The sequence below is a fragment of the Anabrus simplex genome, chromosome 13, assembly GCF_040414725.1.
Source record: "Anabrus simplex isolate iqAnaSimp1 chromosome 13, ASM4041472v1, whole genome shotgun sequence".
Taxonomy (NCBI): Eukaryota; Metazoa; Arthropoda; class Insecta; order Orthoptera; family Tettigoniidae; genus Anabrus; species Anabrus simplex.
The window spans coordinates 59,700,042-59,719,589 of record NC_090277.1 but is presented as its reverse complement, the minus strand read 5'-3'; the positions used below and the strand labels follow the sequence as shown (position 1 = coordinate 59,719,589).

The 19,548-nt window shown below is 40.6% G+C and overlaps 1 protein-coding gene across 1 annotated transcript in view; it reads right to left on the bottom strand.

Moving 5' to 3' along the window:
- LOC136884742 (dystrophin) overlaps positions 1 to 19,548 on the bottom strand; it is a 267,166-nt gene that overhangs the window by 33,934 nt on the left and 213,684 nt on the right. The window contains exons 16-18 of the mRNA XM_067157032.2: positions 16,095 to 16,347; positions 9,412 to 9,529; positions 1,826 to 1,981 (exon numbers count right to left, since the gene is read on the bottom strand). Coding sequence (XP_067013133.2) covers positions 1,826 to 1,981; positions 9,412 to 9,529; positions 16,095 to 16,347 — 527 coding nt within the window. The remainder of the gene's footprint in view (positions 1 to 1,825; positions 1,982 to 9,411; positions 9,530 to 16,094; positions 16,348 to 19,548) is intronic.

Sequence of the window (19,548 nt, the reverse complement as noted above, 5' to 3'; positions counted from 1 at the left end):
ACATAGTTGCAAAAACACACATATGCACACAATATCACTATGGTCCATATACAAGATGTTTTATCTTGATGAACACTTGTTAATTAAAAATGACATTAATCTATCTGTTGTAAAACACTAATAGCTGCACAAGGCATACTACCGGAACCTCAAGGGATATCCCTCACATCGCCCTTACGGATAAACGTGACTTAATTTCTTAAACATCAGAACATCTCTTGGTCTAATATGGCAACACTGAACGCTAAGGTGGCATTATATAAATCATATTCTACACCCATCCTCATGTACAGCTTGGAAACTACTACGTTAATGAGACAAGGCAACTCAAAACTCCAAGCTGCAGAAATGAAGTTCCTACACACCATGATACAGAAGACCAGGAAGGACAAGTTCAGGAATGAAAATGTTCGTGAGAAGGTGGGAACAGGAGACTTGCTACTACAGAGGATCCAAAAAGCAAGACTGAAGTGGTTTGGGCAAGTAAAGGGATGAGTGCAAGCAGGACTGTAAGGAAATAATATGAAAGAGGAGTAAACGGAAAAAGACCAGTGGGCAGACCCAGAGGAAAATGGACCGATCTGGTGAAGAAAGATGTCGAAGAAAGAGGACAAGATTGGGAGAAGATAACGAGAGAACAGTGGTTCATAGACAAAGATGAACGGGGCTCGCACAACACACCCGGGCAAGTGGAGATAGTCGACAATGACGACGATTGATATAAGTACTTCAATCAATTGTACAGTGTACAGCATATTTTTAAGTGTCTTCAGTAGATTATATAGTTGAAACTCATTATTCAAGCTCAACACTGTGATAATTTTAACACACAGCAATTTTGGTGTTCACGGGGAGTGTATTATAACATCCTTACCTTCTTGTATGTATGTTCACAACTTACTTTTTTTATGAGCATCAACGGACAATGATAGATTAATGTAATTTTTTAATTAACAAGTGTTCATTAAGATAAACAATTCATGTATATGGACCATACTGAATATTTTAATTGTGTGCACCTGTGTGTTTTTGTGACTATGTTTGTGGTCATAGCTTTTTAAGATTCAGTTCTATTTGACATTTGTATTAAGACATTCAATTTTAATGGCACTATGTTCTTCTCTAAACTATCTTGCTATGAATAGTTGAAGATGGCTGTTTATATTGGCTAAAACTATTCCTAGTAAAAAAAAAGTTTTGATTAGGTGGCAAATAAAACTTTCATTAAGAAAATAAAACAGCTGATATGAAATGGCATATGGCTTTTAGTGCCGGGAGTGTTTAAGGACAAGTTTGACTTGCCAGATGCAGGTCTTTCGATTTGAAGCCAGCGGAATTAACCAGTTATGGTTAAAATTCCCAACCCTGCCGAGAATCAAACCCGGGACCCCTGTGACCAAAGGTCAGCACGCTAACCATTTAGCCATGGAAACAGCTGATGAAAACGTAAACATAGGACTGTAGGTCCCTCTTCACAAATGGTGCTGCTTTGAATGGTATCACACTGTACACAAGTACTAAGCAACCTGGTGAGAACAGTTCCATGTTTAAGGTCAATATCTTAAATACTTTTTGAGTTACAGTAATTTGAGTGCAAGCGCACAAATAGTCCTTGTGTTTCCACGTTTGTCCTAGTTCCCACTTTCCGTTGCTCCTTATTCCCCTGCCGACCTGATATTGTGTTTATGCTATAGCATGTTTGTGCCTTTATGACATTCATTGAAGAATAGAAAATATCAAAGGTTACAGAAAGTTAAAAACAAAGAACACAAAAAGTGTAACAGGCGAAGAGTCAGGTTAGAACAAGTTACCACACAAGACCCACCTGCCATATGCAGCAGGTTTCCCATATTCTGTGCGTTGGCTGCAGAAGACGCAGCAGCTGAAGCGGCTCCCGCCATGTTGTGCGAGACTGGCGGGGGAGGGGGGCGCAAGTCACCGCGGTCCATGCTGCTCCTTCCACCGTCCACCCAACGACCACCTACACACACCATAGCATGCACCACTACAACCAAACCACCAGTGACCAACAGAAATATGTTTATCAGAAAAAAAAAAAAAGGAATGATCATTACAATTAATAGCATAGCCATTATGAAGTTGGAAGGAGTGATACGAGTTAATGGGTAAGATTGTAGTTGATACAAGAGTGTTAAGAGGACATGATAGCTTCTACTCTCTTTCCGTACTTGTTCCTCCTCAATTCACTTCCATACAATGGAACGTTCCACAATAGTCTTAAAAAACCATCTTTCAAATAATTGTTTTTATGTCTGAAGTGAGTAAATTTCCTTTCTTAATGAAAGCCTTCATCGCTTCTACCAGTCCATATTTTGTCCTTACATCTGCCATCCTAATTCTACTGCCCACGTAACAATATTCCTCTACTTCTTTAAACCTTCATCTTGTAATTAATATTCCCAGCAACACCTGACTTTATTTGATTGCATTCCATTACTTTTGTTTCGGATTTATTATTTCCAACTTGTACATAACTGATGAGGAAAAGAATATTTGAATCAATCACACCACATTATTTTTTTTTAAATGAGCGAGTTGGCTGTGCAGTTAGGGGCGTACAGCTGTGAGCTTGCACTCGGTAGATAGTGGGTTTGAACCTCACTGTCGGCAGCCCTGAATGTGGTTTTCCGTGGTATCTCATGTTCACACCAGCCAAATGCAGGGACTGCACCTTAATTAAGGCCACAGCCACTTCCTTCCCACTCCTAGCCCTTAATTATCCTATCGCCACGATAGGACCTATCTGTGTTGGTGCGACGTAAAGCAATGTGTAAAAAAATTAATAAATAAACAAAAAATTAGATTGAAGTCATCAGATTAATGGTTGGAGCACATGATACTAATCCCTATTTCTTTGCAAGTGCTTGCAGAAGACTCAGAATAAATACCATGGTCCTCAGCAAGATTGCTTGTACAGCAGTCAAGTGGTCAGTACGCATAGCACAGAATAATTTTTTATGCTTTGTACTGTACTTGTTTTTTTTAATGACATTTCTTTGATAGTTTTATATATCATTTGACTTAATTTGTGGATTTCAACGTTTATAAATCTATATAGCAATTTTAAAATTCGTTCTTTTGGACTGTATGTTTGTGGATATCTTTCAGTTAAGTTTTATTGATCTGACAGCCTTTTAATAAAAGAAGCAATCATAATATAAAATAACAATGAGATCAGATAGAAATGAAAGAATAATGAATATGAAAACACAATAAAATTATCGAACTTGGACTGGAACAAGGTGATGGATGGAGTATGAAGGATAAAGGTGAGAGGTAATCTTAGCCAAATACTTATACCTAAGGTGGTAATAATGATGATGGGAAAGGAGACATTTTTTCACATTTCTGTTGGTCACCACTGATAACAGAATAGATACCAAAGTTCCAAAGAATTCAGGCCACCAGAATTGAAGGAGAAACACCATAGATAACTATTTCTAGAGACCCATACAAAACAGGAAATTGTGTCCAGTGCAATGAACTCTTTCCTTGTGAAAAAATGAAGCATAATAGAGCACTAGATACAATACAGTTCTTACCACAGTTGTTGATCTGGCAGCCTTTTTATAAGGGAAGCAATCATAATACAATTAAAATATTAGACTGAGATGAAATAAAATGATGGAACCTGGACTGAGGCAAGGTGCTGCTTTCCTTTAGAAACATACTGTAACTTGTAAGACCCCCAATTACAATACGGTTCCAATGTATGGGACTCACAGCAGGCTTACTTGATTTGAGAACCATTAAAGATCCAAAGGAAAGCAGCACAATTTGTTCTGGGTGATTTCCGACAAAAAGTAGTGTTACAAAGTTTTTGCAAACTTTGGGCTGGGAAAACTTGGGAGTAAGAAGACGAGATTCTCAACTAAGTGGTGTGTTCAGAGTTGTCAGCGGAGAGACGATGTGGAATTACATTAGCAGATTAATAAGATTGAATGGAATTTTTAAAAGAAGGAAATATGAAGATAAAGTTGGAATTCAAGAGGACAAATGGGTAGAGGCCCTGCGCAGATACACAAAATATTATCCGCATCCGCGAATGGTTATCCGCAGATATTGTAAATATTTAACTACAGTATATTACATCCAAGGTAATGGAACTGATAGATCTGTTAATAAAATACAAGAGGCCTGGCACCTGGCACCAGAACCCCTACAGTCACAGGTTTATGAGGGATTTTCTCTTGCGACAACTACCGACGTACTGACCTTTGTCCTTTCCTTCCATTAATTGCGAACAGGAGCCAGTTAGGCTCGGATGAGATTTACGGCTTTATGGTCTCAAGGCTCTTTATATATCACCATTCTCCCATATCAGTGTGAAGGGTCGCCTAATCACAAGCAAAAATAAGGGTATACCTGAGTGAAAATCAATAAACTTCATTATTTAGACAAATGCGCAGCGATGGTCCAATTCTACGAAGATGAGGGTCCTGAAAAGGACCACGCATCTCCTTCTTGTTCACTCTTTGGCCGAGAGGTCGTTTCCGACAGTTCGGTCTCATCTTATCACTGTTGCTTTCTTAGCACCATCGAGGGGACACGTGTAGGGCAGTGTAGTGGTTAAACCTACGGACGTGAAGCAGATGTGGTTATCTATTGTGCAAATGGGGTTGTACTAGCTTTGCAGATTGTGATTGTGGTGCCTCTTCTCAGTCAATCCACCACATTGTTGCTGATTGCCCAATTCGAGCTTTCAAAGGAATGCTAATGGACATTCACTGGACATCGGATGAAGCAGTTGACTGGGTCAAAATACTGGACCTAAAGTTGTAGTATTGTACGGACTTGTGACTACGCACATTTATCCTGAAACTATATATATATATATTTGTACCTACATTCGTCATACGATAAATAAATAATAAATTATTTAGATTTTATCAGCAAAATTATCCGCACTGCCACACAGTTTGCATCCGCCAAGACACTACCTTTGTGGATATGCGCATCTGTGCAGGGCTCTACAAATAGGGGAAAATATTCATTTATAGGCAGAGGAATTAGGGATTGGAATAATTTACCAAGGGAGATGTTTGATAAATTTCTAGCTTCTTTGAAATAACGTACGAAAAGTCTTGGTAAACACCTGGTAGGAAATCTGCCACTTGGGAGACAGCCGTAACTGCAAATCAGTGGTGACTGACTGATTGATTAATTAAGTCATTTCCAGGTAGTCAAACTGAGCAAAGTCCAGGGAAGAAGAATGATTTTGATTTTCCTGCATGAGGCTACGTTGAAATGATCGTGCCTGTCAGGCCTGATGGCCTACATATGTGGTGATGACAAGGCTTAAGCTGATCCTCGCAATTGTTTAAACTTATGTGTGCAAGGCCTCTGTGTTTCATCTTTCAGGGTGGAGAGAGCGCAGAGAGAGGGAGAGAGGCTACGCGGAAGGAAGGAAAGGAGAAAAAAGAAAAGGGGGAAAGAATAATGGAATGGATAGAGGAAGGAACAAAAGGAGGGAAGAGGAGGACAGAGGAAGAAAAGGAATGAAGGGAGCAAAGAAAGGTAGGAAAAATAAAGGAGAGGGAGAGGAAGGAACCACAGTATGACATTTACTATCTGAGAAACTTTCAGTGAAATCTCGTTTTACGGGAGTGAGGGGCAAGGAGGGAACTTAATTCTTCCAGCAGAACTGCCAACTGAATGGAATTGAAATCTGAATTGCATTGAGAGTGTGATCGAAATGAATTTTCAAAACATTTATTATTTAAAGCCCACAATTGCATCACACAGGCATACATGTTGTAGTTTTGTTGGGAAAATTTTTCTTTATTATCCATATAATATCAATCATAATGAAATAGACAGAGTGGCCTAACTCTTTTTACTAGGGGTGCGTGGATAGGCAGGAAATGTTTTAAATCTCTTAATTGTGGAAACAAATTTTCCCGTATATGTGGCAGATCGTTCATTTGACTTACTGAGGGGGAAGAGAAACTGTTTATTTTCTTTTTTCTGTATCACAGCAGTCTTCAATGTCTGCTATTAATTTTTCTGCCCTCAGTATGTATAGACCGTGACGTTCTTTTCCAAGTAGGAGTTCTAAGGTGTTCATGTGATGTACTTGGATTTTCCTCAGCTATTGCAATAGGTTTCAAAAGTTCATTTTTCACCTATATTTCTTTGTTTTGTTGTAAAAATAACAACAGTATCTGAAGTTTTGTGATTACACCACCAGATGTCTTACGGCAATGCCCAATCGATTCACTTTTGGTGTCATAGGTTGCCAATCCATATCTTGAAGATAACCGAGGTCCACTAGGGAGCCGAAGTGTCACTAAAAGTTTCACGGGTAGTACGTTCTCACTCTTATGTCTCTCAGTCATGGTCATCAGAGCCTGCACGGTTGCTAGGTAACATCACGTTACACATTTTGGATCTCTAATTTTGTGATGCAAATTTTCAGACGATCCCCAGGCATAAGACATATTTATGTCAAGATAAGATGAGAAATGAGAATATTAGAGAACTAGTGTAAGTGGAACCATTGGAGGATAAGACAGAGGAATCAAGGCTTTGATGGTATGGATATGTGAAGAGAATGGAGAAGAAGAGGAAACCAAAGAAGATGCATCAGATGGAAGTGGAAGGCAGGTGACCAAAAGGGTCAGATGGCTGAAAGGAGTCGAGAATCAGGTGATGAAAAGAGAGAACGGCATACTGTGGGAAGAGAGAAGATGATGGAGAGGCTTAAGTTCTAAAGACAACCAGCCAGTGCTGGAAGCCATGCAAAATTATTGGGATGATGATGATGATGATGATGTGTAATATGGTTTTGTAATTATGCTAAGTCCATTAAAACATAGCAGAAAAATCTCAATTACAACTTGTGTCTCAGAGAATTGCTAACCAGTACAGGCAAATAACATGATCAACATTTTCCCAGCCCTCAGAAGCCAAAAGCAGAGAAATAGTAACACCCTTTAGTAACACATGCATCCAACTAGTGCATTCTATACTAAAAGTGAAGCAGCAAAAGCTTGCACATACAGACAAGCATATATGATGAATTCATCCCTGTAAAACGTGTACACTCCCACATGCTGACTGTCTTTCTTAGGACAGATAGAATGTTCTGGCAAGACAATGTGACATGTCACACAGCTAGAAATGATCCACAGTCACTGGAAGAGCAAAGATAATTAAGAACTTCTCTGGCCTCCTAATACTCCAGATCTGAACCCAGCTGAGCATTTCTGGGACCACCTCAATTGTTGCGTTTGCTCTAGGGATCTTTCAGTAGCTGCAACATGGCTCCAGATACCCGTGAGAGCCTACCAGTACCCTACCATTTCACTCTGAGCAAGTGTAACTGCTGTTTGTTTTGCACATGGCAGTTACCCTGGATATTAGTTTACGGGGTGTAACAGTATGATTCATTTGTGCGTCTTTATGTTAGTGACTACCATTTCTAACCTCCTCCAGGAGCACTTGTACTCGACAGTGAAGTTCTAGGCATCGGAAGTGAAAATGGTTGCTGCTCTCACGACATGGCTGTACCATCTCAGATGTCTCTCCCTCAAACAATGCCAACAAACAAACCATAATCTAACACAACTTTGATTTAAGGTGGACTGACAAATTCTTGATTGTGAACATGTTTGGGTTCTTCTTCTTCTCCTTCTAGTCCTCATCCGTTCTTGATGTTGGCAGCCATCTTGGCTGTACTTCCTCTGTTGCGAGCCACTTGGGACAACTCTGCTGATGGCCTGAGAGTCCAGTCTCTGAGGTTTTTTAGTGAGGAGATTCGTCTCCTGACAACACCTCTCTTTCTGGGCATCTCTCCTTGCAGAATTTCTTGCAGTAGATGGTACCTGCTTCTGCTTCTCATGATGTGACCAAGGTATTGAAGCTTTCTCCCTTTCACAGAGGTCATTACTACCTTATCCTTTCTCATCCTTTGAAGGATCTCTGCATTTGTTTGGGTTACTTTCCAAATGTTCAGTTTTCTTGGCCTCTAATTTTTTTTATTTTAATTTAATTTTTTAAAATTTTTTTTACGATTTGCTATATGTTCCACCGACACAGATAGGTCTTACGGCAATGATAGGATAGGAAAGGCCTAGGAGTGGGAAGGAAGCGGCAATGGCCTTAATTAAGTAACAGCCCCAGCATTTGCCTGCTGTGAAAATGGGAAACCACGAAAAACCATCTTCAGGGCTGACGACAATGGGGTTCAAACCTACTATCTCTCGGTTGCAAACTCACAGCTGAGCTCCCCTAATCGCATGGCCAACTCACCTGGTTCTTGGCATTTAGGTGCAGGCTAAATTGGCTTAGATGGTTGCTCCATTTTTTAATACAGCCCTGCAGTTCCCCTTTGGTAGAGGCTGCAAACAGAACATCGACATACAGCAAAGTCCAAGGAACGTTCTCATCTAGGTCATGCGAGAAGGTATCCGTAAAATGTATGAAGAGCAGTGGTAACATTCCAATCACTGATGAACTCTAGCTCCCACCAGAAGCTCCCAGAGTGGCCAGCAGCGCACTTCATTCCGACTTGCTTGCGTGTATCTCTCTCTCATCGCTCTCTCAATTCTGAGGATTATGATCTCCGAGGAGGCTATTGGTCGGCTGTCTCCATCTTTTGCTATCCTCGGCCAGATGTGCTGCACCCAGTTATACTCTTGATAATGTTTGACCGTTGACTGGGAAGTTGTCCATGATTTCTCTTGCTGGGAACATTTCCAAGAATGGTAAATTTTTCTATGCTGTCATCCCCATATCGCATAGTTTGTCCAAAGGATTGTAAAATTCTTTATTTACACATTGATGATAATCTTATTCTGAGGTTGAGCTGGTTTATAATGGAATCACTGGTGCGAAATGCTGTCCAAAGTACTGATTTTCTTCAGGTCTGTATCACAAAAAGCCCACATCATGGTTCCATAGAGAAAACTGAAAATACCAGACTGGATACTACTCTCATTTTCAGTTGTAATGAGATAGAGCGATCCTTCCATGAATGGGATAAATTTGTCATTACATTTTTGGCCATAGCTGTTCTTCTCTTAATCTCAGCAGCACAGCTACCTGAACTGTGAGTATAAGTTTATATATTTAAGTACTGATACGCAATAAATAGGGACAATTAAAATTCCATGAGATATACAACCACATCACACAGAGAAATGGCTTTTTAATGTTGTGCTGGCAACTGACACAATACTGAAAGTGTTCCTGATCTTATTTTATAGTTTTACAAGTACAGACTGATTTCCACTTCTTATTCCCTTGGAGATGTTACTTCGTGTACCTGTGAAGATTGCACTGAAACAGGTACCAGGAGAACAGTAAAACCGGAAATATTCCCACACATATCTCCATCCTGAAAAGGCCAGACTGAAAGTAATACTAAAAACGGCTAAGAATACTCACTGCCCGAGTCATGATAATGGCCATTCATCTTCGCGGGTGAATCGGTGGCTAGTTGAGAGGCAGTCACGGAGCGAGTCTGCAGTGTGCCCGTCTTGGAAGGCGAACCAGAACCTGGCTGCTGTAATGAAGAGGATATACACTGTGTGAGCTGATGAAGAAAGCTTTACAAAACGCAACATAAAAATAATATGAAAAAAAACTTTAACAAGGTGAAATTATTTACGTTTCACAGAGAACTTTGCTCTGTGTCTTCAGAAGAAAACCTTGTCTGTTCATGAGCAAGACTTCTCTAATAATGAAGGTTTGAATCTTACCGTTGGTCAGTAGTAAGTGGTACTCTTGTTCCTCACTAGATAGCTCACAGTGCACTAGTCTTCCGAGTGGGAGGTGACGACACCATCTCAGCTCCAATTAAAATGTTTCTTGTCTTGTTCCATCGTATGTGCATGTGAAGTAAACAGCAAGGTCATTTCTTCTACTCCATTTGTCCGTGATTTGTCTAATGACCTTGCTGTTTACTTCACATGCACATACGATGGAACAAGAAACATTTTAATTGGAGCTAAGATGGTGTTGTCACCTCCCCCTTGGAAGGCTAGTCTACAGCGAGCCATCTAGTGACGAACGTGAGAACCAATTACCGTAGACCAACAGTAAAATTCAGACCTTCATTTTTAGAGAAGTCTTGGTCATGAACAGACAAAATTTTCTTCTGAAAACGTAGGGCAAAGTTCTCTGCGAAACATAAAGAATTTCACCTTGTTTTCTGACATGGCAAGACCCAAAAAGCATATTATTATGTCTACAATTGCGGGCCATGAAAGATTCAATCTAAACTTTAAAATTTCTTTTCATAACATGCACCACAATTCCAAAGAACTGGATTACAGCGCATAGTTAATCAAAACGGAGGGTTTGTTGTGTTATATTTATTTTACCATTATGAGTAAGAGAAAAGAACAATTAAATGACAAATCAAGTCAGGAAGACAGGAATATGAAAAGGAACACAGAGACACTGTAACAGGTCAGATTATTTGCCTTTGTTTCTTCTTTCTGTTGTTCCCTCCTCCTGCACTGACCTGACACTGTGTTTGTCCTATCTTTCTAGTAATGATTTGAATAAAACAATTATCATCGGCATATTTAAAAGTATAATTATACAATGTTCTCATTTTAGGAGGAAACTTCTGCATCATTCAGCCACTGGCCAACTTCCGCTCCACCCACCGTACAAAATATCCATCCCAGCAGTTAGTAGCGCCTGGGAATTGTACCGGAACATGTGGTGTGCAACTACTGCTTGTGTATTAAGAAATCATTTGGGAGATGAAGTATTCTGTTGGATAGTCAATTGATTTGGGGGAATGTTACTTGAAAAAAAAAAGTTAAGGAAGACGCATTTGGAGATTTGATTCACAATTAAGTATTTAATTTATTTTCCACCTAGTCGATACAATGATTGCTTAAGGCAATTTTTAATGGTCAAAAGTGGTACAGTACATGTTTCGTATATTATCAACATCTTCAGCCACATAACACTGTTTAGATGAAAAATATATAAAATTGACAAAGTAATGCTTTGGAGGAAGAACTATAGGCCCTAAACAATTTGAGATATGCTGATGATACAACCCTACTAGCAGAAACAGAAGAAGATCTAAAGCTTTCAACGTCCCGTCTCAAAGATGAAAGTGAAAAATGGGCCTCTATCTTGATATTAAAAAGACCAAATGATATTAAAAAGACCAAAGTTATGACCATGGATGAGTGTGGTACAGTCTGTCTAAAGCTAAATGGGGAGGAGATAGAGAGTGTGGAGGATTTCCTCTTCTTGGGAGCCAAAATCAGTCAAAGTGGAGAGTGCGGTTCTGTTTAGACGGATTTCGCATGGACGAATCACTATGATGACCATGTCCCCGATCTGGAAGAGCAGAGATATCACTTTGGCTACCAAGTACGGATTAGTCAATGTGATTATATTTCCACTGTTCATGTATGAATGTGAGTGCTGGACGCTGAAACAGGCAGAAAAGAGGAAGATCGACGCTTTTGAGCCCTGGTGTTGGCGAAGACTCTTATGAATACCACAGACTGCAAAAATCACCAACAAGGCAGTTTTAGAGTGCATCAAGCTCCGTATGTCATTGGTTGGTAAGATTATGAGGATGAGACTAGCATACTTCGGCCATGTTATGTGATCAGATGCGTTTCAAACAGCAATCCTGCTAGGAATGATCAGCGGTACAAAAAGACCAGGTCGCCAAGGACTCGTCGGTTGGACACCATTAAAACAGACACCATCCTTACCCTGGAACAACTAAAGGAGGCAGTGTGGCACAGGACACCTTGGAGAGTGCTAGTTCATAGAATCGCCAATGGTCGGATTCGACTGAATGGATATCATCATAATTCATCCTGACTATAGCATTCCTATAAAATCTTGCATTCTGAACTTGAAGAAAACATTGCATACAACAGGTTCAGTTTGTTATGTACAGAGGAACCGGAAAAAGACACGTTTTAATCAAAGGTAAACTTGGGGATATTCGAGCACAGGAAGTGAACACATTCATGGGGCCTGTCACACAGCAACCAGACTGCTGAAATTTTGACCATATACCGTATTTCACGGCATAATCGTCGCACTTTTTATACCAAAATTTTCGAAAAAAATTGTAGGGTTCGACCATTATACGATGAATATTTAATACCAGTATTTGTATTACTCAAAAAATGTATTTATAACTAAATTGTATTTGATACAAATTTAAGATGCACGTAATACTCGCGTTTATACATCAAAATAATTAAAATAGTCTAAAACAAAATTCATAATTTTTCGCAACAATTCGGCGAACGTTTTTCCAACCTGAAAATAAAAATGAACGTATTAAGTAAATTTGTCATTAATTTGAGTATTAAAGTTAAAATATTACACTTGCAAAAAATTATCGCTTTGTTGTGAATACGGACTTACTGGTACGCAATTTATTCCAAATCTTCGGTGTCGCTATCGCAGGTTTCGCTATCTGATGCGCCGTCCTCGCCTCTGTTAATACCAGTATCAGATTCTTCGTCTCCCTGCCACACTGCGTCATCTTCGGAACCGTCTAGTGCATTCGAAATCCCAGTCCTTTTGAAGCTCTTGGAGACTAGTTCAGGTGGTATAAGATCCCAACTCTTCTTCACCCACGAGCATAACAAGTCCAAGGGTGGACGCCTGATATTTCCGGCGGGCGTCAATTGCTGATCGCCGCTCATCATCCACTCGTTGTAAAATCGACGTAAGTGGTCTTTAAAGGGTTTATTAACACATACGTCTAGTGGCTGCAAAGCAGATGTTAGGCCACCAGGAATGACTATCTGTCGTGTCTTATTTGTAGTGAGAATTTGCTTCACTTCGTTCACAAGGTGACCTCGGAAACTATCTAAAACAAGCAGAGCTGGTTGTTTTAGTAGTGCACCAGGTCTTCTATTCCACACAGTTTTAACCCAGTCCAGCATGAGTTCTACGTCCATCCAACCCTTTGGTTGCACTCGTACATGAATTCCACGGGGAAACTGTATATTCTTAGGCATAGTTTTCCTCTTGAAAATGATGTAAGGCGGCAACTTTCTCCCGTCAGCTGTAATGGCTAGCATTGCCGTGCATCGCAACTTCTCACTACCGCTGGTTTTCATTAATACACTCCGTGATCCTTTTAGCGCAATAGTGCTGTTGCGAGGCATATCAAAAAAGATTGGAGTCCGATCGGCATTACCGATTTGAGAAAGCAAGTACGAAAATTCCTTGCGCAAACGTATGACAAATCGGTGAAAATTTACAATCTTGTCCGTGTAATCAGCAGGCAACTTTTGGCTTAGTGTTGTTCTCCTTCGCACTGACAGATTGTGTCGTCGCATGAACCCCTTAATCCACCCACGAGTCGCCTTAAACTGAGTTACCGGTACCGGTATGTTGTGTTTGCGCGCTACCTCCTGTCCCTTAATTTGTAACATTTCATATGATACACTGCAGCCATTGTTACGTATTTCACTGACGTACCTAAACACTTCTTCGTCAATTATAGGAAACTTCCCTGTTTTAGGACCTCTAAACGCGCGTCTAGAAGGGTTTGTGCTTTTTAGCTTGTTTTTTTTACTTTCCGCCAGTCACGCACCAACTTTTCACTCACAGAAAATTTTCTTTCTGCAGCTCTGTTCCCGTGCTGTTCAGCGAAGGCAATTACGCTTAGCTTGAAGCCCGCAGAATAGTTTCTATATTTACCCATAATCGCTTATAAATGCTTCACACGTTAATGTTTTGCGATTTAAATGACTTTCCGTAATTGTTCACTATTAAAACAAATTATTTCTGCAAACACCCAAAACACAAATTAAAAACTTAAATTCTCACGCACACATGTCTACAGTAATCACGTAAATCTGAAACAAATAAATGCATCTGTGATCTGTCCATTCCAGAGCAGCCAACACTGTTAGGCAGCAAGGAAGCATGCAACAATTTATCAGTTTAGCTCGTTGGTTGCGTCACACTACTGCGCTTGCGCAAAGCTCGCAAACCGGAGCTCTAGCTAGCGCGGTGTAAATCTACTGTATAGTTGACTGTATTCCGAGACGTCAGTAACAAACATTCCTTTTTTTCAATTTCTTTTAAACATACGGTAATTAGGTTAATATTTCTTCCCAGTTATTGATGATTTTACATTACATTACTGACGAGTTTATAAAATAAAACTTTAATAGCATTGGATAATAATTATCTCGACTGCTTGGATAAAAGTTTTCATCCCATGCCCGGACACTTATGACGTAGTAGTAAGATAAGAGTCTAGCGATGACAACTGAGACATCGTAAATAATTCGGCTGAATAATTCCGTGGAAATCTGCGTTATCGCCTTGGATTTCACTTCGTGCGCAATAACACAGGAGCCGGCCCCATGGTGTAGGGGTAGCGTGCTTGCCTCTTACACGGAGGCCTCGGGTTCAATTCACGGCCGGGTCAGGGAATTTTACCTGTATCTGAGGGCTGGTTCGAGGTCCATTCAACCTACCTAGCCGGTATTTCCTGGCGACGTTGCCGATAAGCGATAACTTACAACCTTACGTATTTCAAATGGGAACTCATAATATGTAGGGGGTGAATAAACAGTACACTGTCTCGCGACCACGATGTCAAACTGCCGATAGTCTACCGGTAAGCCATGCGTCGTACATATACCGGTATTATTTATTTATACGTTGTGCAACATGTCACAAACGTGACTGTGTTGCCAAATTGCCCATAAACCATACACGTATTTTAAATTGCGCATTCATGTGCAACTTATGTTGCAGTTCCATTTACCTTTTAACCAGATTAGTGAACAAAATTTGGACGTGCGACGATTATGTAATTAAAGGTTTAAAGTCCGATTTTTGTATTGAAAATAAAGGATGCGATGATTACGCGGTGGCGACAATTATGCCGTGAAATACGGTAAAATAAGGTTTGTGCACAAACTTCACCAGACAGAAAGCCTCGATGAACCACCTTCAAAATTTCTAGTAAATTCATGGCATTCCAGACACAGGCACCTCGCAGAATGGATGGTACCTTCTGAAAGTCTTCCTTCAGGTCATAAGGAAAGTTGGTCAACATGGAAGGAACTCAGCAGGCTGCGCTCTGGAGTTAGCAAATCAAAGACCAACATGAGAAAGTGGGTATTCTCCTGCGACTCCACAGTAGGCGAATGCGGTGAAGAGCAGACCATGAACCATATCCTTGTCTGCAAGTTGTGCCCAACTACATGATGTTCTCCTCAGAACCTGACCGATGCCACCAAAGAAGCATGTGAATTGGCTAGATACTATAGTCACACTACATTCAAAATGTATTTGTGTAGCACAGGCCCATGTGATGTGATATTACCTTGTTTCTAGAAATGAAAATATTCTTGTAGTGCCAAATTTTGCTTGGAAATTTGAATCCAGAGCTAATGTATGACAAACAACAATTTTGCATCCAATTTTAATGAACTGATCCAGGTGTCACAGCTCATATCACTCTAAATTCTGTAGATACTTTACGTCCAGTTTTTGTGATTATAATCTTTGGGGAACCCTACAGGGCAAAGTTTACCCAAATAATCCCCGAACCATAGAAGAACTCAAGGCTGAAATAACACACGCAATACAATCTATTACTGAAGTGGAATTACAAAGAGTGGCAAATAATTATTTGTTTAAATGATGTGAGACATGTTTTCCTGCGGCAGGAGGTAATTTTCAACAGTATCTGAAATAAATGGCGAGTAATAAACCTGTACTTTACAAGGAAAAAATTAAACGTATTTTTTCCTTGTGAAGTGAAAAATCGTCAGTACGGAATGATTCTAATATCTTGTAATAATAAACCTGTATACATGTACAGTATTTTTAATAATAATATTTAAGTTTGTGGGCTTATTTTATCCATTCTGTAGTTGCCAAATATCTTTATTTGCCAGCAGTAATGGAACGCGCTCCCCGCCGAAAGAACAACACATGGTCGAAGGAGCGGAAGTCAGCAGCTAGCTAAATGATGCGTAAGTTTCCTCATAATGTGAAAGTACTGTATTATACTGAAATCAATACAATTTAAAAATTTATTCTAAAAAGCTATGTAGTATGACTGGAGGAATGCTGATAGAAAATGGTACCTCATCAAGCAACTGTCGTAGTCGTTGTAGTTGAGCTTCCAGCTGTCTGTTATGGTCCTCCAGAATCTGCATGCGAGCCTCCAGTCGACCCTTATGTTGACGCAAGAGTTTAGCCTCGGCCAGCATGTCGCAGTCCGGAGGGCGTGGTCCTCCGGGCAGGTGGCCTGAGTCCTCGGGAGTGGAACCTGGAGTCTGCTTTGCACGAAGACGCTCGTATTCTGCTTGAAGGGATGCATTTTCTTCCTCCAGTTCCCTGTAGAGAAATATATAATCTATTAGCATAGTCTATTCAGGCCAGACAGTGCCCTTTCAGAGCAGGCGGGGCAAAGAGAGCAGAAGAACAGTGATTGCCTGGAAGAAATACTGGTCACTCAGCTTCAATCTCAAGAGCAATTATCCACTTAACGTCAAGAGGGAAGTAAAGGACATTTGTGTTCTGACAATGCTGAGTCATGGTCCGCAACTGAAGAACAGATCAACCAACTTCAAATATATCAGTGAAGGATGGAAAGAAACTTACTGGGTTTTTCCTGAACACTGTCCCAAGGCTTAATACTAGACTAAAATACAGTAAGCTTTTCTCATCAGTTGGCTGGCAGGCACGCCCAGCTTATCTGCTTCCCGTTCACTCATCACTTCCCGTTACACAGCACTTCGCAGTTCAGGTTCGTGGTTAGAACGTGTATTAAGTGTTGATCTGTCGCACCAACTGTTCTCGAGTTGTGACGTGTTACTTCGGTGAAAACAGTCTTGCAGGGACGTAATTTAGTGATTTTTAACATAATTTCCAGGTGTACACCCTCCACATAGAGAGACTGTGCAGAAATTCTTAAACAAATTGAGAGGAACTGGTTCTTTACTCGATAAGAAGTGAAGTGGAAAACTCTAAATTCCCATGGAGGGAATTAGATATTTTTCACCAATAGAGCATGTCGAGTCTCGTGTCAGACCTAAGACGAAATGCTGGTTAATAGAGCAAACGCCTGAAAAGCCTTACATCTGATATATTTTTTGACATGCTCTATTGGTGAAAAATATCTAATTCCCTCCATGGGAATTTAGAATTTTCCATTCGGAATTGGTAGGTGGGCAATAATTCCTTTGTGGAGATTTATCTCCCGTATGCAGTTATCAGACTGTGCCTCATATATAGGCTTCTGATAAGCTCACCTGCATACACCCAGCGTCAGTGAGTAGGGTCTGACACATCCCACTCTGACGAGTCTAGTGTCAGACCTAAGACGAAACGCTGGTTAATAGAGCAAACGCCTGAAAAGCCTTACATCTGATATGTTTTAAGAAGTGAAGTGTTAAAAAAAATGTGTACTTAATAGTGATGGGCTAGCGATGGAATCGAGTAGAATCGAGTAATATGCTCTTAGAATCGGTATACTCGACTCCAGACTCGAGTCCAAGCATACTAGTGTCGCTATCTGTGGACATGTCTGGGAACTATAATCTATTGCACTGGATTGCGTGGCATTCAGGGTCACCCACAGAATATTTTTGTGATGTGGATTGCAATATGTTTGCTACTGATGATTGGTTTTATTGAGTCATCGGTCGTCAATAATTTGATTGTTACGATAATTATTATCATCACAGGCAAAATATTTATGACTTACTAACAAACCGTCAACTTGAAAGATAGACACGTAGGACCAAAGATGAGCGTAGGATGGGGACGATTTCCACACTGTGGTGGGGACCTTTTCTAATGATGATAACGGCAGCGTTCTATTATTATTGTTATTATTATTAGTATCACTTCTTTTATTACTGTGCAGCCTGGAATCAGCCACCAGGGATTTGTTGATAGCTATGAAATATTATTCCCGCGACGTCCTTGTAGGAACACGTGTAATAATATTGTGCGAAATAATGACAATATTACTACCAGACAATTGTCCGACTCGTTGGCTGAACGGTCAGCGTACTGGGCTTCGGTTCAGAGGGTCCCGGGTTCGATTCCCGGCCGGGTCGGGGATTTTAACCTTCATTGGTTAATTCCAGTGGCTCGGGGGCTGGGTGTTAGTGCTGTCCCCAACATCCCTGCAACTCACACACTACACATAACACTATCCTCCATCACAATAACACGCAGTTACCTACACATGGCAGATGCCGCCCACCCTCATCGGAGGGTCTGCCTTACAAGGGCTGCACCCGGCTAGAAATAGCCACACGAAATTAATTAATTAATTACCAGACAATTTATTGCAAAGATACATGTGTAGGGCGTTCAGAAACATACATATGCCGTAGTATCACTTATTGTTATTGTCCAACTCGTTGACTGAATGGTCAGAGTACTGGCCTTCGGATCTGAGGGTCCCGCGTTCGATTCCTGCCCGGTTCGGGGATTTTAATTGCTTCTGAATAATTCTCCTGGCTCGGGGGACTGGGTATTTGTGTCCGTCCCAACGCTCTCCTCTTCATATTCACACAACACACTATACTACAGATCACCACAGAAACACGCAGTTCGGTTAGGGGTGCGCGGCTGTGAGCTTGCATTGGGAGATAGTGGATTCGAATCCCACTGTCGGCAGCCCTGAAAATGGGTTTCCCTGAGTTCCCATTTTCACACCAGGCAAATGCCGGGGCTGTACCTTAATTAAGGCCATAGCTGCTTCCTTCCACTTCCTAGGCCTTTCCTATCCCATCGTCACCGTAAGACCTATCTGTGTCGGTACGACGTAAAGCAAATAGCAAAACAAAAAAAAAAAAACAAAAAAAAAGTACTGCTCACATCCCGCCGCTATTCTTCGACCTTCGCTCAACTTCTAAAGACTACACTCGGTTTTGTTCCTTTGCACAGTCATGTGTTGCAATCATGAACGTCAAAATGAAGGGTGTATTTTATTCATTGCGTTCATTGTTTAGTTAGAACAGAATGACGTTCTGTGTGATGATTTGCTTCATGTACATACATCACATTCTGAATACCCTACATTATATCTGCCGAAAGTATGACGAAAGTATGAACTATTCACCTGTCCCATCGGACGATGTGGAAAAATGAAATGGCGCATGGCTTTTAGTGCCGGGAGATCACAAGAGGGGTTTGGCTCACCAGGTGCAGGTCTTTTGATTTGACGCCCGTGGCCAACCTGCTCGTCGTGATGAGGATGAAATGATGATGAAGCAACACATACACCCTGGCCCCGTTCAAGGGTAATCAACCAATGATGGTTAATATTCCCGACCCTGCCGAGAATCGAACCCGGAACCCCTGTGACCAAAGGCCAACACTCTAACCATTTAGCCATGGAGCCGGACACCGTGACAGTGATTTTAAATAATAATAATAATAATAATAATAATAATAATAATAATAATAATAATAATAATAATAATAATAATGTTATGAGTTTTACGTCCAACTACGTACATTTTAATGGTTTTCGGAGATGCCGAGTTGCCGGAATTTAGTCACCTAGGAGTTCTTTCA